This window comes from Streptopelia decaocto (genome assembly GCF_964273445.1).
Source record: "Streptopelia decaocto genome assembly, chromosome: 1".
Taxonomy (NCBI): domain Eukaryota; kingdom Metazoa; phylum Chordata; class Aves; order Columbiformes; family Columbidae; genus Streptopelia; species Streptopelia decaocto.
The window spans coordinates 157,118,453-157,142,282 of NC_138663.1; the positions used below are offsets into that span (position 1 = coordinate 157,118,453).

The 23,830-nt window shown below is 42.7% G+C and overlaps 1 protein-coding gene across 8 annotated transcripts in view; it reads right to left on the reverse strand.

Moving 5' to 3' along the window:
• Positions 1-23,830, reverse strand: part of FARP1 (FERM, ARH/RhoGEF and pleckstrin domain protein 1) — a 227,519-nt gene that overhangs the window by 20,430 nt on the left and 183,259 nt on the right. For 5 of the 8 annotated variants that reach the window (XM_082046993.1, XM_082046990.1, XM_082046995.1 and 2 more), the window contains exons 14-16: positions 14,783-14,973; positions 12,594-12,683; positions 9,969-10,102 (exon numbers count right to left, since the gene is read on the reverse strand). In XM_082046993.1, the coding sequence (XP_081903119.1) occupies positions 9,969-10,102; positions 12,594-12,683; positions 14,783-14,973 (415 nt within the window). The remainder of the gene's footprint in view (positions 1-9,968; positions 10,103-12,593; positions 12,684-14,782; positions 14,974-23,830) is intronic. The other 3 variants (XM_082046994.1, XM_082046992.1, XM_082046989.1) reach the window with 1 other exon arrangement.

Sequence of the window (23,830 nt, forward strand, 5' to 3'; positions counted from 1 at the left end):
CTAAATGGATACATAGTTTTTCATCCACTTGCAGTATTTCACACTTATAGGAAAATTCCGTGTGCAGTGAAAAAAAAAAATGAACAACCAGGTGGTAAGTCTCTGCATTCCTTAGTCCCAGCAATTTAGCCAGAGGTCCCGCACTGACCAAATCATAGAGGATGCACATTATTACATGAATAGATGCATATTCAGACATATATTTTGTTTTGTAAAGTTAACCATGGTTATGGTTCATGCTGGATAAGTTCTCTGCATGCTTTTCTAACTGGGAAATGTGGAGGGCACAGTTTATGAGTACTACACAGTAACATCTATTTTACCCTTCAGCAAACAAGGAGACGCAGCTGATAAACAAGGGATTACTCCACATTCATTTGAACAATATCCAGTTTCATAGGCTGCCTTTAATTATTTCTTATTGTGTTAAGTCTCCCAGGCACTCGCATGCCTATTTAAGCAAGAAAAATACAGTTCTCAACAAGATTTTAAATATTTTTTTCTGAATCCAGAGATTACACTGGGGTAGAATGTTGGGTTGTGTCAATGGTAACTTGAATTAGAATCACCCGTTTTGCAAAAGCACTACATTATGTAAACACTGACATAGTCAAAAACATAAAATGGTTTGGGTTGGAAGGGACCTTCAAGGCTCATCCAGTCCAACCCCCCTGCAGTGAGCAGGGACATCTTCAACTAGATCAGGTTGCTCAGAGCCCCATCCAGCCTGGCCTGGAATGTCTCCAGGGATGGGGCATCTACCCCCTCTCTGGACAATCTGGGCCAGTTTCACCACCCTCATTGCAAAAAATTTCCTTCTCATGTCTAACCAGAATCATGCCCAAGAAATGGTCTGTATTGCAAGGAACAGCAGAGGAATGTATGGACATTTTTACAAGATTACAGTCTCCACATTACCTGAGGATAAAAACCCAATTTCTCTCTCCAAGAAGCCTCTGTCTGCCAAGTCATCCCCCACACTACTCTGTTCCCCGCCTTTCCCTTCCCATCCAGCAGCTCTCCCCACTGAGATTTCCTCCCAGAGGTTGTAAATAAAACTCTCCAGACACTAAAGCTCTGCCCCAAGCAGTGCATATCAAAGTGCCCCCAGCTGAAAACCACAACCATGTGAAGTCCAAGGCAGTAGCAGCGAGCACAGAAAAGTTGCCCTTTGCCCATGCAGCCAGCACGCAGCATCCCAGCCCAAACAGTTCACGCTGTGCTGCTTCACACAACCCCAGAAATGTCAAAGCCAGATGAATTTGTGCTGCTGGCAGCAACAACGTGGTATTCCATAATTATCTCTGCAATAATTCTTGCTTTCCATGTTATTCTCTAACTCTCTGGCATTGGCTGGATCCTTTTTTTTTGTGCCTCTACATTTGATTTAATCTAATGGATTTCAGCAGTTTGGTACCTTTCTGATTTACTGCCAAGATAAATATTAAGTACATCATTACAGACTGCTATTTCTAAACAGAAATTGCTTTTCTGATCTCAAGGCTACAATACAGGTTGGCTGGAATACCTGTTGCAAATTTCTTATTTACTAGTTAGCTACTCAAAGGCTGACCCCAAGCCTACTGAAGTCACGGTGAAGCGCTTGCACTGACTTCGTGAACTTCAGCTAATATTTAGTGCAGTTGTTCATTGAACAGTCAGGTCCTTATTTCCTAAAAGCTGATCCCCTAGCCCCTCTTCAGCACAGCCAGCACTGTCTGCTTGCGCAGCATCTCATCACATCAGCCACATGCAAAGCATCAGGAACATTCCCCTTCATTGACTTTGACCACAGACTGGTCTGAGGCTTTTTTTAACAGTTTGAGGGCTTTCAAATTGTACTCTGCATGGAATCACAGAATCATTTTGGCTGGAAGAGACCCTCAAGATCATCAAGTCCAACCATAACCTAATTCTGGCACTAAACTATGTCCTAAGAACCTCATCTACACATATTTTAAACCCCTCCAGGGATGGTGACTCCACCACTCTCCTGGGCAGCCTGTTCCAATGCCTGACAACCCTGTATGTGAATAAATTTTTCCTAATATCCAATCTGAACCTTCCCCGGTGCAACTTGAGACCATTTCCTCTTGTCTTCTTGGCCGAGTGACACAGAGGGAGAGAAGGGGGTTCCCCAAAAGCAACAGCCTCTCTCCAGCTGCTGGCTGAGCGGAATTGTACCAGAGGCCTCAGCCCGAGACAGAGATAACCTGTGCTGCAGGCTGATGTGCACTGCTGGAAGAAACAAAACCCTATGAAAATCCAGAAATGTGATGGCTGGGTATTGCTCCTTATTTCGACTCTTCTACCTGCTTTGGTTATTTATTTCCATGCAAATGCAGCCTCTTGCAAAAAAGGTGATCTTCCCACTGGGAATGGTGCATACACGTGTAGGATGTGTTGTGGAGCAGAGGGACAGGGATGTCTGAAGCCAGGCATAGGGGAATGTGGTGGCTTCACATCTCCTGAACCCCATTCTCCACACCACCCCAGCTCTCTGCCGCAACTCCAGAGGAACCCCAACGCTATGCTGCCCTCTTCCCCAGCTCCTCAACATACGAATCTTAAGTAAACAAGAAGAAAAGAAACCCCAAGAAAAGAGCATCCAAATACAAAGAATATTAAAATAAAAACCAAACACCAGACCCATCAGATGGTGTCTTACTGTTTCAACAGCTCAAAGCAGAGCAGCAGGGAAGAGAGCTCTCCCTGTGGTGTGTTTTTGAATAGCACCACCCAGCTTGCTGGTGGGGGGAAGAAGCTGCTAATTTGTTGCGCATCGATGACTAAATTGTTCTTCTTACTTCTGTTTTTCATGGGTCACTGTTTGAACATGGCATCTATCTGCCAATGACAACGGATATTGCTCAGGGATGAGATTCTTAGAAATTTTCATCAGGAGCTGATTTATGACCCCCAGCTCCACAGAAGATGTAGGAGCTGCTTTTCCCCTATATAATGCGCCCTCAATCCACTGACATTATGTAGGGAGGTCTAAAGTCACTGAAAACCATGCTGAATAGTGGAGATATTATTCTATAATTTTTCTCCAAATAGTTCCTTCCTTTTTACCATAACGCAAGTGTGCTACTGAAAGCAAAGAGGAGAAGACCAACTTTTATACTTGATAAGGAAAATCAGACACTACCTTCTATATAACTAAAAACTGACACCAGCTTGACTTAATGGGACTATGCAAGCAGCTATGTTGGATTTTCAAATTACATAAACTTCTAAATGTCCATCATTGAAAAATGAATGAAAAGAAATCTCGAGTCAGCCCATACTATACTCATTCATCCAGGAATGCCAGTAGAAGGAACAAGGAATAGAAATGTGATGGGGATGGTGGGAAGGTAAAGAGGGAGAGAAGAGATATCTTGAGATTTTTTGTTTTCCCCAGGTAAACATAAAAAACTTTGATTGCAGCCCTTCAATTGTAGTAAAAAAAAAAAGAAAAAAAATCAGTTGTAGCAAATTATATTTACGCTGTGTGACCTTCTGTTACGTGCTGAGGAACAGCATCTCCCTCCTGGATACTATAGCTTGCCTCGAACACTTAGACACTTTTGACTTTATTAACTAAAGTTCTAATATTAAGAAATACCTTAAACATTCCCCATTACAACGGCTTTTTAAAGAAGAACACCCTTTAACTGGAAGAGTTGATAAAAGCAAAACACCCTTTCTCTTGCTCACACCCTGTTATTACACAGTGCCTCTCATTGCCCTGCCCGTTCCAGCTGATGCTGCAGCTGTCCTTTCAGCAGTAAGTGAGGCATGAAAAGCTGCTCAGAGCCTAAGAATGTCCTGTTGAAGCCACCAGAGCTTCCCAGAGTCCCACCAAGCCTCAGGGGAGTGTGGACACATTTAAAGACTTTGGGCTGGCTATTTCTGTTGTGGGAGAAGCCCAATCTACAGCAAGAGTGTGTCCATAACGCTTTCAAACAGAGAACAAAGCAAATAGCACCATCGCATGGAAAGACACTGAAAATACAACGACACTTCATGCCTTGCCGTGGCACCTCCTCAGTGACAACCCTGGGCACATCCCATCAGGAGAGCCACAGAGATGAATGTATCATGGCTCTGGTTGTGACTACTGGATCCTAGATAAGCTGTTTCTCTCCCACCATTTCAAATTTATTTGGGTATTGCACGGCTCTAATCCGCCGAAGTACCCAAAAATGGCTTCAGCAATGCAAACTGTCACACCTCTCAAAAGTGAGGCCAATGCACTGGGACCAAGCTCCTCTTCATGTCTTTCTTTCAGCATCCACACTGAGTGTCTCTGAGGTTCACACTATAATACATACTCCATTTACGTACGTAGGACAAGGACACTTTTGAAATTGTCCTCTTCATCCCTCTTCACTAAGCATGCAGAACCAGCTGAACAGTCAGCACTTGTGCATGTAAGAAGGCAGATAAGGATTGCTGCCTTGTTTATATAAACTGTTTATTAGGCTGTTCTTCCTGACCACAAGTACTACTTCCCAAACAAAAAATGGTTAATAAATCAACATTTAGCTCATCTTCCTACAGCTCCCTGAGTGCTCTTTATTAACGGTTTTCAAACTGGCTTCTATGAATCCTGATTGAGCCTTCTCCTTTCATATGCTAAGATTTAAGAGCTTTCTTTCCTTTTTGCAAATTACCAGCCGCACTTTTCTCAGTCACATCTGGTAGTACCATGTAGCAGCTTTCCTCAGAAGTGCCTGTGAAATGGGAGCCAAATTACTGGCTTCCCTGGCAGAAGATGAGTCCGCCTGCATTTCTGGAAAGTATGTAATCCTTTTTCTTCCTAGCACATGGATAAGGCCCAAAATGCAGATTCACAATACTTGATAGGGCAGAAATGGCTATCCTGGCTTGCCCTGGCACTGGTCTCTGCAGGGCATAGTGGTTGATCAAGGGAGGAAACTTATGGTTCTCCATTTGCTACCTTCTGTCAGAATTTACAGAAAACAGTTTGGAAACTTGTAATACAAACATGTAAAGGGGTGTGGGAAGATGAGCTCAATTTTTTTGGCTGGAACATGGTGGTTGTGGCCCAAATGAACAGCTTTTTAAACATCTTAGATACATGAAGGACCAAAACCAAACTGACTTCTCAGATTCAACTGGCCAGATGCTAATAAAGCATTTCCCTCTCTGCCTGCACTGCCCACACCTCTTACTCCTTGCCTCCGAGGCCCTGGGAAACAGGAGTAAGCTTTAAGTCACCAAGATAAGCCTCCCATATCTCCTCCCAGCAAAAAGGGTTGGGAGCTCCTTATCTCGCACCCAAAGCCTTGCTGAGGAGCAACCTGGATGAGCCCTGCAAACCAGGACCAGGGTGCTATATGCACCTCTGCTGGTAATTCCTAAGAGGACAGAGAGCCTGACATGCACTGTCCCCTCTCCAACCTCAGGCAGCTTCTTTCCCTTTCTTCCTCCCTTGCTGTCTGTCTGCCTCCACTGAAGGTCATCCTCTCGCTCCTCAAACCACAGGGCCTCTAGTGGGGTATTTTCATTTGGTGGCAGGAACACAGTCAGTCTTGTGAACAGAGGGCTCAGCACAGTCAGGGCAAACAGTGGGATTCATGGGTTGCTTCGTAGACCCAGCAACATCACAGGCTGGGCAGAAAGATCGACCAGAGCATGGTATAGAAACACAGAATCATAGAATGCCCTGAGTTGGAAGGGACACTCAAGGAACATTGGGTCCAAGTCCTGTCCCTGCACAGGACAACCCCACAGTTCACACCATGTGTCTGAGGGCTTGTCCAGTCTCTTCTTGAACACTGTCAGGCTTGGGGCCATGACACCTCCCTGGGGAGCCTGTTCCAGTGCTGCACCACCCTCTGGGGGAAGAACCTTTTCCTAATGTCCAGCCTAAACCTCCCCTGGCACATGGTATGACTGATCTTAGGGCGCTGTGCACCGTGAAGCTGCTCAGTTTCATAGCCAGAAAGAAACTCTGGCTGTGAAAAATGCAGCAGCTTCCTATATCCTGCAGTTGGCTATTGGTGTCAGCATCAATTCACGTCTTGTTAAAGACTTTCTCACTGTGCACTAGACACTGAGATCTGCCACTCTTAGAAAATGCAGCACTAAAGAGAAAAATGGGTAAATTGTGTGAAGAAACAAATAAGACCTGCCAGAATCTATAACTGGGTCAAAAGGATACCAGCCCTTAAGATGTTCAGTAACAAACAGCCTGTCTCTGATGGCAGATTCAAACAGCTCAGAAGCCTTCAAGCAAGCCAGAAATGATTTTAATAATGTGCACAACCTGAGCTTCTTTGAGCCAAATACTAAAAGTCTATAGATGTTTTAACAAATTAAAAGCACTGAGCCATTTAACAATTGTTATGCGCGAACCTCTCCTGGCCTTGCTCTCCTCACAGCTCTTTTGCAGAGCATCAGGTTCAACACGATCCAACTCTTAAGAGACCAGGGGATAGCTTCCCATAAGAGCTTCCAACACGCAGCATGAAGGTTTGAAACAAACCTTAGACAAACACACTGATGTCTAGGCAGAGTGAGCAGACTGAACTGTTCTTTAAGTTGATAAAACCCAGCATCCTACTCACAGATGACTGGTTGTAGGAGGCTCTTGCTCTTGGACAAGCCCCCAGAACACACCTGCGTATCTAGGGGCTTCCAGTAGCTTGATGAAGTCCACTAACCTTCCACTCAAAGGCCCCAAAGGCCCCTTTTTTCTGTAGGACACACCACCCTCTGATGAATGCAGAGCACGCTTATGTCTCAGGACAAGCATCCCACCTTCCTCCCCCCTCCACCTGCCTGGAAATGTAAAAAAGCTGAGATAGAAGAGTCAGATTCAAATGAGTTGGCTTGAATCCTGCCTGCAGCAGTATCAGTGGCACAGTCCGGCCCATGAGGAGACACACAGCTGGGGCAGGGGCTGAGCAGTGCTCTGCTCCATGGCGGGGAGCACAGCCCACTGGCTTCCAACCACCCAGGGCCAAAGACAGAAGTATCATCATATAATAACAGAATAGTTTGGGTTGGAAGTGATCTTCAAAGCCCATCTGGTCCACCTCCCCTGCAATGAGCAGGGACATCTTCAACTAGATCAGGTTGCTCAGAGCCCTGTCCAGCCTGGCCTGGAATGTCTCCAGGGATGGGACATCTACCACCTCTCTGGGCAACCTGGGCCAGTGTTTCACCACCCTCATTGTGAAAAAATTTCTTCCTCATGTCTAGCCTCAATCTCCCCTCCTTTAGTTTAAAACCATTACTCCTTGTCCTATCACAACAGGCCCTGCTAAAAAGTCTGTCCCCATCTTTCTCACAGGCCTCTTTTTTAGTGCTGAAAGGCCACAATAAGGTCTCCTTGAAGACTTCTCCAGGTTGAAAAACCCCAACTCTCTCAGCCTGTCCTCACAGCAGAGCTGTTCCAGCCCTCTGGTCATTTCTGTGGCCTCCTCTGGCCCCTCTCCAACAGGTCCATGTCTTTCCTGTGTTGAGGGCTCCAGAGCTGGACACAGGACTCCAGGTGGGGTCTCACCAGAGCGGAGCAGAAGGGCAGAATCATCTCCCTTGACCTGCTGGTCACACTGCTTTTGATGCAGCCCAGGATACAACTGGCCTTCTGGGCTGCAAGTGCACATTGCCAGCTCAGGTACAATCTTTCATCCACCAGTACCCCCAAGTCCTTCTCCGCAGGGCTGCTCTCAATCTCTTCATCCCCTCACCCACATGCAAGACCTTGCATTTGGCAGTAGCATTGAGCTAAGTTATCCTGACCACGCTGCTGAAGAAATTCCCTACTCATTGCCACCAGTTTCTTCTATATGCTGAGGGGCTTTTTGGTTTTGACAGTCACTGTTTAATTAAACAGTAATCCCCATAGGATAGAGTTTATTACTTGCAGCTTATCTTGGCATCTGTGGCTTTATTATAAAAACAGCAACACCTCCAAAACAACACCTGCCAGCAAATCTGCCTCCCTTCCTAAGGCACGTATTCAAATCTTCCAGAACCTGAAAAACAAACACTGTCTACACCAGTGGTATTATGATATGTAAACCCATGCTGTTGGTTGCAAACCAGATGCAGACCAGGGGCAGGAACATGACTACGTTTCTGTCAAATGAATCAGAGCATCCAACAGAGAATTCACAGTGACTTTACACTAAGTGGAAGGACATGCAATAGCTGAGCTGACAAATTCAGAATGAGGTGCCCTACTGGGGCACAGTTATCTCAGCAGAATATTTTTGAACAAATTGGGATTGCAAAGTAACTTTGTAGCAGATCAGTTCTTTATATCATGTAGTAGCTGCAGTTTAAATACAATATACCACTCTGTAAAACTGTAGCCTCCAACACAAGCTAAAACTGGAAAACAAAAGGCTCACTCAGCTCTAAAAAAAAAATCTAAATTGGAGAAACAAAATAAGATCTTCGGAAGTCTAAAAGCCTAAAAATTCTTTTTGTCTTCTAACATAACTCCCCTTACTTAGTACAATACTACCCTTCCACAGCAGGCTGTTATTGCAGCATCATCCAAGTTTTGAAAAACACCACCTGAACAAGAGGTTGGCATCTACCTGTAATGTCACCAGTAACCAGGAGGATACGGGGGGAATCTCCATCTCAACATGCGCCCTAGGATTTAGCACCCACCGAGCTCACCAGATCACAGCAGAACTTGGCCCTTTATTAGATGCATAAATTTTCCTTTTCTCACCATGCACCCTTCACCCTAACTAGTTGGGGATTAGCCCCATCCTACACCATGGTTGAAAAAACAATCACTATTTTATAACATTCAAAAGAACCTTCTTGGAGCACCTGCAATAAATTCTCCTTACTGGAAAGCAATTAACACCAGTAAAAATCCCGACTGGATTAAAACAGTAGCAGCCCAATGAAGAAAAACGGAGATACAGGCAGAGTTGCTGTGCAGCACATTGCCTTGGGAATAACCTTATGTGAACCATAGGCCACAGAGTCCTGGGTGAAGACGTCTGCTCTAAGAGGCAGCGTGACATTTCCCTCTCCCCAGAAAATATTCGCTAATTCTGGAACTGAGCAGGCTGGGTTTGGATAGCACTAGTCTGCAATGTGTTCTGCTCTCATTCAATGACCTCGCTCGTCAAGTCACAAGAGCTAAGCTCACACACTCTAAGACAGTGTTTTGCTTTTGTTTTGATTCATTAGTTAAGAGAGGCATTCAACTGATTAGCACTCATCTGGCCTGCCTGCTCTGCTCTGCTCTCCATTGTCACTTTTCTAACCAAAAAGGAAAAGCTGGGCTCCTAGCGCTCAAGATTACCAAAAAATGCCTACACAGAGCATGACAATCTAGTCCAGACAGGTCTAATTGGAGCAAGGGGAGGGCTTCAGTGTGCTGCCTCTGCTCAGATAACAGTGGTCAAACAAACGGAGTTAAGAGTCCTACCAGGGAAGAATTACTCACTTCAGAGTTATTTCACAAAAATGTCACTATTATGCTAATGATGGATGATTTTTAAGCCCAGTGTCCTCTTACAACAGTCTCTCAATTTGTAGAGTGCACTGCAGACCCTGAGAATGCCAAAGCTGCGGTGCTGCGGCATGAGAAGCTGGTCTCTGAAATGCCCCCCAGCCTACACCTGTTCGACAGAAACAGGACTTGGATCATTGCTGTTCCCTCTTTATTACTGATAAGCCTTGCTTGCAATGTGTTTTTCAGAAGAGCTGCCATATAGAAACACTGACATTTGGCAAGAGACAGCTTCATCCAGAATTATTATCTCATTTGCATATGTCTGTACCTGACTTGAGATATTCGAACAACAGAGTTTGGTGAGTAAACATGATTCAATATGCCCAGTCTGTTAACAGTCAACATCTGTGACTTTCACAAATGAATCACTACAGTAGATCACAAAGAGTTAGAAAAAAGGGAATGCAAAAATGCTAAACTGCATGAAATAACACAGCTCAATAACAAACAACAATCTTACCACAGAGCAAGTCTCTGCTCAATTTCCTTGAGAAAACCAGTGTGAAACTTGTGCAAAGGTTCGAAGTTGGAGAAAATGAGATTTTTCAGTGCTTCAGGCATGCAGTCCTCTTTATTCACTGCACTCTGAAACCACTACAAAGAACAAAGAAGCAAAATCATCAGGAGTGGAATGCAGCAGGTATGATCATTCGCTGTCGTTGTACAATGAACCCAAATACACCAAACCCAGGCAAGGACCTTATTTAGCTGGCACTAGGAATACAACCCAGGCTAGCGCTGACTCTCCTATATGCTGAACTGGTGCTTTTATCAGCAGGCAGGCCTTGCCTAGCTAAAAAAGAAACTCACTTCCCCTTTGCCACCACTGATCAAATCTTCAAAATTATTCTCAAGCCAGAACTGGTTGGGGGTCAATACAAAGTGAATTTGCAACCGTTGTAGGTACAAGAGAAAGAGTATTGCAATACTTGCAAACATTCCAGTAAAAAACAAACCAAACCAAACCAAAACAAAAAACCCCTGCATTTTCTTTTGTTGAGTTCTGTCTGAAATCCCTTTGACAGGAGCTGGTACAGTAAACTCTCAAGCCCATATTGTTGTGTGCAGATAGACAACATCATGCGCTTTGCAATGTGAACAAGTAGAGGGATGGTACTTTGCACTTCCACGACAAGACGATAGTAGCAGAAAATAGAAGGGTCAGTGCCAAACACTGTTAAGACTGCAATAGGCTCCTGCTTCATTTTGCTCCATATTCTCTTTATTTCACCCTAATAGACCTATGGGTGACGTAAAGCCATGGGACTAGGGGGCTTGACACGGTGGCACAGACTATTATCTTTGACATGGTGACACTACTTCCTTCTTACTGCCCTGAGGGGTCCCAGCTATCTACAGTCATGTTCCAGCAGTGCCTAGAAGGTGGTTGGGACCATAGAAGGTTGTTACAGAAGTCTTGATTGACAGTGCATCAGCTAGAGCTGACCCAGATCTGGAATAAAAAGAGACCCCTCTCAAGCCTCCCTCTGCCCAGCTTTATTTCTGCACTGAGCACAGCTAAGGTTGAAGAACTGCACACCTCCCAAGTCCCAAAATTAATGTGAGACACTCAATCCTTCTACCTTTTCCAATGACACTGGCTACCTGTTCACTCTCAGTGGCTTCCTGTGCCAGACATCTGTGGGGCACGGCTCATGAGCCTGATGAATAGCTTAGAGCCAGCTGTATGCCTATTGTGACACAGCAAATTCAGATTTGCCTAACACAAGAATAAAGGCCAGGGTAGCTCTGAAGAGCTAAAACTTTCTGTTTCGGCAGCCACTGAGTGAAAAAGAAGATGAAAACAGCATATCTGCCGTTGAGACTGCAGCAACAACCACCATCCCACAGAACCTGGTCTCTTCCCTTGTTGGCCTGGCCTCCCCAGAAAGTCAGCATAAGAAGGTGGTGGAGCCATAGCCATCTTAGAATCACAGAATCATTTTGGTTGGAAGAGACCCTCAAGATAATTGAGTCCAACCATAACCTAACTCTGGTACTAAGCCATGTCCCTAAGAACCTCATCTGCACGTCTTTTAAACGCCTCCAGGAATGGTGACTCCACCACTTCCCTGGGCAGCCTGTTCCAATGCCTGACAAACCTGTATGTGAATAAATTTTTCCTAATATCCAATCTGAACCTCCCCTGGTGCAATTTGAGGCCATTTCCTCTTGCTGCCTGTAAGGACCATTCTGCTCCAGCCAACATTTGCCCTGTCTAAGCTGGTGTCAGAACAACTGCGTCTGCCATGTGGGCTCCTGGAACAGATGAGAAGCTGGGGAGAAGGTGTCTCTCCCTGATTCCCAGCTTGTAACAACAGACTCTTCCCAGCAGCATGTCCTCCTTACCACAGCACTTGATGCAGGAGGTAGCAATGGACCTCACCAAGTTTCACACACTGGGTGACTGAAGAGATGGGAGGCCTGGAGCTGGCAGCACTGCTAGAATACTGTAAGAGGTTTTGGATCCAGTGCCTTTTTACAGACAATTGTCATTTAAGGTCAAATCCTGCACACATTGTTCTTGGAAATCAAACAAGATCATTGGTGCTCGTGCAAAAAAAGGCACATATTTGCCGTGGTGATATTAACAATCCAACTCTGTTGAGATGCTACAGATTAATGACTCGTTTAACAGACCATTTCACTTTCTGAAAAATCAGAATAATTCAAAGAAGTACTCCACATTTCATGTTAAAAGGAGGGCATTCAATCCAGGAGAAAACATTTATATGTCCCCCTCGGGAGCTACTTCAGTTTTAAGAGAAGCCACTGAGAACCCACAGGCATTTTTAGTAATTACAACCACAAAGTATGAGAGCAAGAAAAAATAACTGAACTGTGTCCCAAGTCCCTCAACCTGATATAGTTTCATACTGCATGTTACTAACCGCAGTGCAAATCTGCACTTTCTGCTTTTTGTATTATTTCCTCCCTAGAGCTGTACTCCTGTGCACTGCAGAACATACCTACAGTGCAGAATATAAAAGTAGCATGAAAGAGTTAAGATGTTAAATGGAGCAGACAAAACACTACTGCTGTCTAGAGCTTCACATGTTTATGAGTAATGCTCAAGTAAACATACCGATGTGATGACTTCAAGGTCCTTCAGGTATGTTCGTTCTGTGGTTGCTACTTCTTTCGCAATGAAGTAAGCTTTCTCACTTGGGAATTTCTGTAAATTGCAAACACATTAGGTTTTCATCTGCTTTTATGGAGCTGCTTTCTGTAGGAAAAAAACTGCAGACAACCATCACCAAGAGAGTTACAAACTAGTGACCCTTGCTTGTGGTTACTGACTCATGCCTGAACATTCCTAAGCCTTGCAAGCAATCCATCCTTGCAAACACAAGAGAACAAGCACTTTCTGTGGGTTCTTGAGAGACTTTTTTTTCCTGTCAAGGTGATTTTTACAGCTTTGGGGCACTGATATTCCTTTCAGTTTATTCCACGTATCTAGAGCAGGACATATTCTGAAGTTCACAAAGAAATCCCTTGCAGGCTAGATAACCATATGACAAAATGACAAATTACTGATTATTATAAGTTTCATCATCAGGGTAGGAATCCACAGCAAAAATACTCTCTCAAAAAAAACAAAACAAAAACAACAAAAAACTCCCAAAACAAAACAACAAAACCGACAACAATAACAACAACAACAAACCAACATAAAATCAAATCTGTAAGATTTTCCCAGTGTGGCCAGACAACCTAACAATGGGAAAGGGGAAGGATTTTTGGATAGGCTATAGATTTCAAATTTCAGGGAAAAAAAAACTCACAACAAATCTTCCTGTGTTAACCAAAAGTGGTTTTGACCTCTTAATTCTGAAGAGCCAAGGGATTCTAACTGATCTTGCTCTGTGTTGCTCAGGAAGCAAAAGGGAAGAGCAAAACATCCATAGATCTTTTGCTTCTACATTTCCTTCCTGAAGATCAAGGATACAGAGGATGCGCTAGAAAGGGATGCAAGGAGAGACTGTGTGGGCGTTTCCCAGTCAGTAGACAACCCCAGGGGAACCATCATCAGCTGGTAAAAGCTACAGCCATCACTTGCTGCTGTAACTCAGACTGACAGAGAATCGTGAGTCTATTAACTGATTCTTGGTTTTTCTTCTCAAATTTCTCTCATGTATCTTGCTAACTATGCACAGTGGGAAGAGAGATCTTCCTTACACACGCTCCCACTTTCCAGCAAAGCCATCTGAGTTCCTCCAAGCTCAGGAGAAAAAGCAGGCAACAGAAGGACAGGAGCAACCCCCCCTCACCCTGCAGCACAGGAGATAAGAGCCAGCAGACACCCTGAACACCCTGGCTCAGACAGAATCACTTCTGTGTTCAAAAAGCAGTTTTGGATGTGATGCTCCCTTATGGCTTTGCTGTCATGGCAGGGCTGAGCCAAACATTCCCAGCTGAATGCTGGAGGCTATGGCTCAAAGAGAGCATTTTCTACGCCCACAACCAAACACTCTCAGTGGTGCTCCCAGCAGAGACAGCCTGGAGAGCTTGGGCTGGACACTTCTGCACAGGCTTAGTGCTGTTCCTTTTCCTTCTGTTGCCTGGAAGTTTTCCCTGCAATAAGGGACTGGAGTTCACTGTTCTGTTACAACAAAATACCTAACTCCAGTCCTTAAAGATAAGCTAGATTTATAGGCGACACTGTCAAAAAAAGCTCTTAAGGTTGCAACCTACAGGTCTATCCCAGATTTATCCCACATTAACCTTAGGGACACAGAGCTACCTGTCTTCTCTCTGCTGCTCAAAGAGGAGCTGGTGCCACTAACTCCTGCACCTCTGTTCAGGAGGATGAATCCAGGGCACAGAGCCTGCAGCTACAGCAGTTCTCTGGTTCTGGCCTGAGCTGCTCCAAACTGTGAGCTTGGCTTCGGGAGAACAGGGATGCTTCTTGGATGCACTGTGACCAAGGAAAGCAGATACCAAGTGACCCAACTCAAGTTATCTATGTGGGTCTGTGATGGGGAAGCTGCAGGGAGTCTAAATATTATTAATTTTGACAAACAGTAGTTGCAACACATAGAATCACAGAATAGTTTGGGTTGTAAAGGACCTTCACAGGTCACCTAGTCCAACCCCCTGCAATGAGCATCTTCAACTAGATCAGGTCACTCAGAGCCCCGTCCAGCCTGGACCTGAATGTCTCCAGGGACGGGGCATCTACCACCTCTCTGGGCAACCTGTGCCAGTGTTTTACCACCTTCATTGTAAACACAACGTGGAAAAGAGAGCCCAGGTCAACTGTCTCTGCCTTACCTTTCTTTTGACCTCTTCCTCATCATCAGTCCTGATGCACGATGGGTCATTCAGCAAAGGGCTGATCAAGGGAGATGACTGTTTGGCATCAGGGCTCAAGTTTGGAGATAAAGACATGTTTGCCACTGATGGTCCTCCCTGGGAATTGATGGAAAGCTCTGAAAGGTGAGGGCTGCCAGTCAGAGAACCTGCTAAAAAAATGGTAAAAGAAAAATCAGTTAGGACAGGGTCTCTCTAGAAAGCACCAAAAAGCGTTACAAGCTTAAGCTGCAGCATGTGAAATTACACTACAAGACACAGCCATTGGGGTCCTCAAACTAGTCCAAATGTATTTGAAGCCAGAGGAACTCCATCTACTTGCATTAACCAAGAGACTGGAGCATCAGCTAAAAGAATAGCTGATGAAACTGGCTGAAATTAGTGTCTCTGTAGGGAAGGGATCAAGGCATATATGACTGAGCTGCAATGTTTACTGCTAAACATCAAATTAATACAAATTTTTTCACCATTGTAACCCACTCTATGAAAGAGAATAAATACAACAATAAGGGAGTCACCCTAGGAGTGCCATTCTTTCTAGCAAAGTAGAAACTCAAAGACTCAAATCAATACTTCATAGGGAACTACAGGACACAAGTTAGAACAAATTTATCTAGTGGAAGTCTAGAGAAAAAGAAACTATGACTTTCTACAGCAGTAATGCTGCTAACACCAGTCAGATCCAACACAAAGGGAGAAAACTATTAGTTCCCCAGTTTCTACACACAACACAAGTATGCATATTATACCTTGTAGGTCTTTCCATGCTCCTCTGATTGTTTGGGATGGAAATGCTAGCATTACATTTACATAAGAAAAGCAATATTTTTAATGCACAAAGCATGACAACTTTAGATTATCACAGGTATAAAGTCCCATTTAATTTTGGATTAGAAATATTAATTAGACAATTAATTACACTCCCATGGATTCATATATACTACATTAAATATTACTGAAATTAGCATTTTGTCTTCTGGGAGGCAGCCCAGACTACTGACTGCACATAGGAAAGAGCTTGCCAAAAATGCCCAGCGTTCTCCCAGTTACCCCCTCCTTCAAACCTCTGAAAATCTCAACCTGTTTTAGAAGATGGATCCGTCATGTGGAAGAACATTTACAGTCTGTACCATTTTGGCATCATACATTAAAATCCAACAAAAAACGTGACAAGCCCTCAATTACCACAGCTAATAGGCTGTGTAGAATTAAATGTAAAACATACACATCACTGTATATCATTAAGGTCAAATACATTTTGCTATTACGTGTTTATGTCCTCCCTAGATTATGATAGGTAAGTGTTCCTTTTGCTACAACACAGTTGAGATACTCCAGTAAACAGAGGTATCAATAAATATAATTAGGCCAAGTAGTAAAACCTATTTATTTTCTGGAAGAACTCAAGATTTAGTGCTAGAACACAAATGTTTTCCAATTCCAAACCAGTTCATGTTTATGTCATTCCTTTGAAAAGAGAAGGAAAAAAAACAATACAGTTATCAGTTTAAGTAATCATGACAGTTATGTAGCCTATTATAAATCAAAGTCAAAGCAGTATTTGTCTGAAATAAAGGTCTGTATTATTACAGCTAGCAAGAAAGGATTTAGCAACAGTTTCACACTAAATCAATGTTCAGTGAAATTTGAGAAAATGCCACAGCTTGTTACACAAATGTCAATTTTATTGACACTAGCACACAACTGCATACAGTGTTTTCAAAAGAAATGGAATTCATCATTGAGAAATAGTGAAACAGATTAATAGCAAGGTTGTAAGGTTAAAAGTACTTAACTCTACATTACAAAAGAAATAAGAAAAGTGATATTGCCTCAAATGTGGAAACAAATTCTGGCACTATGCCTGTCATATGACAGTGAATAAATTATTTGCACCTCTGTGAGAAGTTCACAGGCATTATAGTCTAGAAGTTAAATAGCACCTATCTGTGATAGATAGATATAGATATATAGACATATCTACCTACCTATTTATAATCCTAGATCTAACTTCTGAAGTACTGGAATTTTTATCAGTACAGCTCAAATATTTCAAACTATAAAATATCAAATGGACAATGAATTAAAAAGACTTCCTAACCCACGCTTGGAAGACACGACTTGAGAAAAGTATTATGGAAAGTATCACAAAAATGTGCCTGGTGGCTCACAGCATATATACCCCACTGATTAAAGACTTGCACATCAATACATCACTGACATTTTCCAAGTTATTTTGCAGCAGGTTGAAATTCTACATTCTCCTTTTTGGTGGCAATATGGAGATGAGTAGTGACCAAATCCAACCACCACCACCTAAAAGCAAGAGCTCAGTTAGACCCCATCCACCAATATGTTGAACAGCTGAAAGTTAAAACTAGGTATAAGAAAGTGGCTATATTATAAAACAGACCTCAAAATGCTGTTAGCACATTCTGGGGCCTAATTACAACCAAGACAGCCATAAAGATCAACACATTGGATATTGTTCTGGTAAAGGTGGGAAACAAACAAACTCATTCTGCTTTGAGAAAGTCAGTAAGTCATGAAGAAACGAAAATGGGTGACCTTCTCTCTCCCATCACCAATCAGTCATGACATGTGTCACACTGATGGGTCATGGCAATGCTGCAAAGATGGAGGTGAACAACAAATAACCTGCACTAACCTAAAGGTCTTTTCTCACTGTTCCATCTGACCTCCTGCCACAGAAGAGCATATTAATACAGGCTCTACTCATCAACTACATACTGCAGAATATAAACAGAAGCAGAAGGGAGAAGACCAATCTTATTTACAAGGTAGTCAAAATTCCTCACATTTTACCCTAAAGGATTCATTGATTGACAGGCAATTATTAGTGTGTCAGTTGCCAGATATCACTGCATGGGAGGCCTAAATTTAAGGCTTGCAGCTGGTAACATGGAACTGTCTTTGCTCATACTTCAAGTGATTTTTACTTTGATTCAGACTTAGGCCATCTTTCAAATATAACGGAGCCAGCTATATACAAACAAAGAGACAGGTACAATACGATATTTATCTAAAGATTGCTTAAACACATGCTATAATTGAGTCGGAATTAAACATGTGCTTCATTTTTTTTTTTTCCTGAGCTTGGGTTTAAGGACAGAAACAAACACTGGTTTATGACAGTGGCAAATAATAAGAATGCACTGTACCATGGTATGCCAGAATAGCCCATCAATGCCAGAATACCTGGAGTGGTTCTTAGCTCCACTGAGCTAGTTAACTCTCCAGACATGGGGGAAAGGTGCTGCAGTAGGGAAGGTGACAGAAAAACTAAGCCTTGACTGAAAGGAAAAAAAAGCCTATGAAATGAAAATGGCATTTTACACAGCCACAGGACATGAATGTATGGGTTATTGCCCTAGCTTTACACGTGTCTCAAATCACTCCCCATCAACATATATGTTCCACATGCTAAGTAAAATGAAGCCCGTGGCTAAAATCAAATACTTAATAGCTGTATCTCTGTCAAAACACACGTCACAGTTGCTTGGAGCAGTGTGGCAGTGGAAATGCAAGGGAGTGTCACAAGCTAGGGATGACCAGCCAGGGAGGGTTAGGCTGGGCTGGCTGTGTGCCATTCCAGCAGCAGCACCGACTTTAGGCTCCCATCAAACACAGATGTTAAACCACAGGGACTGGTGCTGAGGTTGGTGCCTATGGAGACCTGAGCTGGCTGAGCTTTGAAAGACACCCAGTTCCAGGGGGAAAAAAGTTCAAATCACTACTTCTCAGTTAATGAAGGAAGTCCCTCCCAGACGTTCATTCAAGTCACAGGTGAGCTGAACTGCCTGCTGCCTCTTTCTTTGTTGACTACAGAGACAGCATGAGATGATCTAAAATCCTTAGTTAGACATTTTAACCTAATAAGGGAGGACTCTCATTTTTGTGAGGAAAATAAATGGGACTCAATGTATCCTGAAGATACTCCCCCTCTACTCCTTTTCTCCTGGAACTCCTGAGTAATGAAATCATGCCATTCAGTGTTCTGCACCTGCTTCAAAATCAAAAAAAATTCCTATCCCTACACACTGTGTTTTAACTGGAAGGAAGAGTAGAGCAGTGGTGAGATGCTCCTGGGTATGTGCCTCCTCTGTGAAGTACCAAGAAGTAAAAATGAGTCAGTTATGGAAACTAAGAGGAAACATCAACCATTACTGAAGGTGACTGAAGTTTTGCTGAAAAACTGCATGCACAGCTACAGTGCTCACTCTAACTCAGCTGTTAAGGGTTCTACTGTTCTCAAGGTTTATAATTAGAAAATAAAATCAGTTGAGAGCCAGAAAAGCACATTTCTCAATACCTGGAACATTGCAGGGCTTACTCTCTCTTAGGCCTGCTGTGCAGTCAGGGGAAGCTGGTGATGTCCAGATCCCAGTAACTCTGCTTGAAGGGTAGATGAGTGTTTTCTAAACTCCAGCCTCACAGATGAAAACCAAGCTGCTGTCCCTTTGTCCTTTGCATTACTGAGCATACACTTAGGAAGGCTCTTGAATGAGAAAATATCTGACAGAGCTGTCACTGCTTTGGCCACACAGGTCTAGCTTAATCTTCCATAGCCACAGTGGTTGCATACCTCTAAATTCTACCTAAAAGTTTTGGTCAGAGAAAGACAGATAGCACCAGATGAAGTGGCAGGAGTTTTTGTATGCACTTCACCGATGACTGAAGTACCTTGGATTGGAGAAGAGCTCAATAAGGGTGTCCACACTTTCTCTCCCCAGCTGTGAACCAGGCACAGCCACACTGCTGAACTAACAGAGTTATGGGCTGAAGATTCTGCACTGTTCTCCCTCAACACATGAACAAAATCCTACTCACTTCCAAGGAAGCGTGAGGGGGACCAGTTCATCAAGCTGTACTTTCCAATTAAATAAAACAAGTTGGAGTGTTGGATACGGCTTTTAGAATTAAAGATCTTGAAAAGCAGTCATACATCAGCCAGAAATTTATGTACAAACATCCCTAAATGCAGTACCAAAGAATTTCAGGAGGAACAGAAAGAGAAAACAGCCCAGGAAGAGATCTGATGTCACACATAACCAATAACCCTGCCTGGCTTGAAGAGAAACATGACAGGGAGAAAGGTTCACTTTGACTTCATAGCTTCAAAATGCATGCCCGTGGCAGGGATTTGGGAGAAAGGTGCACCTTTTCAATGAACCAATTTCCTCCTATTTAGGACAAAGCATCAGCCAGCAAATGGACAGAACAATTAAACCAGTGACAGTTTTACAGCAAAATATCAGTTAGAATGAGTAAAAGCCTTCAGTACAGGTAAAACTAAAAATAATAATAATTAAAAAAATTAATTCCATGCATACACAGTTAAATGGCTTGACATGCTTACAGTCCCATCAAGCTTGGTGTTGGTTTAGTAGCCAGCAACCTCCCCAGCTGGTAAAAGTCCATGCTTTGTTGGTATACAGCAGTATTAGACACTGGTGAGTGCAAAATCAGACAGTAACTGCTGGTGGCCTACATCAGGGTATATTTACATCTTAAGAACAAAGCCCATTACAGTCTGGGAAGAATACAAGGTCACTGGGCATCAGCCCTTTGTCTAGCCTTGATCTTTCCAGACAGAAATAGAGCAACCTATAGAAGGATTCCCTCTTATACCCAGGGTTAGGGGTTGGTTTGCTTTTGTTTGTCTGTCTTTAAACCAACATGACACAGTGTTGCAACAGAATTGGAAATGTTCAGCCCCCATGTAAGCTTATAGCACAGATACTGTCCATTTAAACATGACATCTCCCCGAGACTGCAGTGATCCTGCTGACGAGCTATGGCAGGTGGCCTCAATCAGATCATCATTGGGTGCAGCCTTCATTAGGAAATGAAGGGCAATTTGATCGTGCTCAATGGAGCCCAAACACCCTGGGACAAAGACCTTCTTCCCACTCGCCCTCCACTCTTCTGCTCCTCAACATGGTGTGGTTGTTCAACTTGATATTCACAACCTGGTGGGGGGTTTTCCCCAGTCCTGAGGTAAGGAGTGCTCTATGAGACAGGATCACTGTAATAAGAGGAATTAGGTACTCCCGATACAAATAGGTATTTCTGCAGTAAAAGGACATTGAGACAGTGCTCCAAACAATGCAAGGAACAGAAGATACACCATGCTTTGAGGATAGACAGAACATTGAAAAGGCTTTTTCACCCGGAGAGGTACATGCTGACAAAACAGTGCATACAATGAAACAAAAAAAAAAATGTTTCTCTTTAAACAGTATTAAACAAATGACAAAAATGAGAATGAAGTCCCAGCATTTTCAGTTTAAAAAATTAATTTGGACTATTGAGATTTATTTAAAAAATTTATGCATGTGCACACACAGAAATCAGGAAAGGGCTGAATAGGTGAAACACTGCCAAGCTTATGAACTTTTGTTAGTGGGTCCAGGTGAGTTTTTTAGCAGGAAAGGGGAAAAATAAGGATTCAGCTAATCAAAGATTTTTAAGTGCCTCATGGAAAAGCAACAGGCATGAGCTCTAACATCCACTGAACTACACAGAGAGACCTACCTCTGATCTTGCTGTAAACCATCAAAGGCAAAAACCTGTCTTCTTCTCAAAACAGGATTTGCAGCATTTTAAAGAAAGAACCTAATCTAATTTTAACAAGCTTGAAAGCTCTTGAATCAGAAAGCATACATTTTCCTTCAGCCTTCCATGTTCAATCAGTGACAGCTGTATCATTACTGGCTTTAGAGTTAATTTTTATCAGGAGGAACTGTGGATTTTTATGGTTGTCAGGGCCCAAAACTTCAAAAAAAATCAACAAAGATTACACCTTAAAACTCAAATCATTCTAGAGCAAACTTAGCATTTACCACCATGCAATGCAAATTTATGATCCTAAGGTCTTCACCCCCTTTACTGCAGTAACACCACCATTATTTACATACATACTTGAGGAAAAACATGCCTGTTAATCACAGCTCAGCCAGGCACACAGACTTTGCAGATTTAAAAGAAAGTGCTCACTGCTTTTAATAACAAACAACATAAGACAAGTTTATTCTACATACCTTTTATAGACCACAGAATTAGAAGACAAAAATACTCTGAAGAACTGCTATTTGTCACCCAAACTAGGCTTTTTATTCATATGATATCTTTGATTTTTAAGAAGTTCTGTATTTTGAAATATCAATGGCACCACACAGCCTAACTGTAGGGAGGAATGCAGAAGATGCCTTTGATCAGAATCCACATGTTGCAAAAGAATAATTTCCCTTATAAGTAAGTAAATAAAATCTGTGCCCCTGTCTAGGAGTATTTCAGCAACTATAGAAATTACTAAAATTGAAGAGGAAAGATTTAGTTAATTTTAATTTCCTTCCTTTCCAGAACCTGATGGCACAGGCAAAATTTTTTCCTAATGTAGTTTGACTAAAAACAGTCTGCTGCTACCCACACTGGAGAAAAATTACACATCAGTCTAATCTTTGGGATCTCCTGATGTCAACACTGTGCATCAGCCACTTACAATCAGAAACCCCCAAACCGTCATCAAGTAGGAGTCACCAACAAACAGCTGGGTTTCTGACAAAAGGACTCTTCTCCTACCACTTGTGTCTGACAGCAGAAGAAAAGGTGTATATATTAAAAATTAAAATATTAAAAATTGTTCCAAAAGATTCAATTTCCCTCCTGTATTTAGGGACTCTCTTGTTTGGTAGGGAGAAGAGGATTGATCCCCTAAATGAAGAGAAAAGAGATGTGCTAAAATCTACAGAAGCTGCCTTAAGAAACCACACTGTTCAGAGAGAAAAGCATTATTGGAAGACTAAATGGGGCTTTGGCTTCCTTCACTTTATACACGTCTGAATGCGGAACCTCTGTCTTTCACACTTACTGCCCCTGCCAGCTGGTAACAACCACGCTGCTGAATGAGGTGGATCTCCAGTGGTCTATGTCCTTGTGCACAAGGGTGACACCCAACTCCTTCACACACGTATGGAAGCCAGGAAAAAATGGATTGTTAATTTGTTTTTCATCAGTAGAAGTTAAATGGCAAAAATTAAAATTTCATTCTAAACTCACCTCTGACAGCAGTCTAATGCTTCTTTATGAAAATGAGACTAGTTAAACGAAGATGGTATTTGACACAATTTATAGGTCAGACATCCTGTATTCTTTTGACGAACTATTCCGGAAATAGCCACAATTCATGCTAATCACCTATAAATCATACTGATGAGATCTGGATCATTGGTTTTCAACATCCAAAATCAGGTCTGTTTCATCAGTTCAACTGATCAACAACTACTCTTGGTCCCGGGACACCCTAAAAAACTACTGGGACTTTAAACTCTCTGGAAAAGAGTGGAGAGCATACTGTGCCAAAGGGATCTGTGAATAAATAAGGACAGGCATTTTCAGTGGGCTTAAGATATTTCCTATTCTTCTCTTTTCTTTTGTCTTTCAACCCTGGAGCCCATTCCCCCGAAGAAATTTCTAGTTGACTATGGAGATTCTGCATGTGTGTGAGTTTATCATGGGACAGAAGACAACAGAATTTTAAACATCTCTGCTTCTTAGTCAAGAAAAGGAGGAGCTATGAGCAGGTTTTAGATCTGTCTGCCCCATTTTGCATTTGACTTTCTCTGGTCACCACCAAGTAATTGTATGTACAGACAGAAAGGCCAGAGAGAAACTTCTGGCATGAATGCTACTGCTTCAGGATGAATACAGCTGCTGTAACTAATAAAAGCTGCTCCACAAACACCTGTGCAAACAGAAACCAGCCCTACAAATATTCAAGGGGGAAAATACAGGTCCTGAAGCAGTTTGGTCTAAGAATGTCCCATTTAGTGAACTAAGTCACAAACCATTGTTTTTTCACCCTTTGCTAGGTTATAATGATTATGTTCAGCATTGCCAATGCTGTTCTGTCAAGAAAATTCTGTCTAAATTTGCATGCCCTTTAATCACGAAGCAAACTGGTAGATTGATTTAATTTTTCAAATC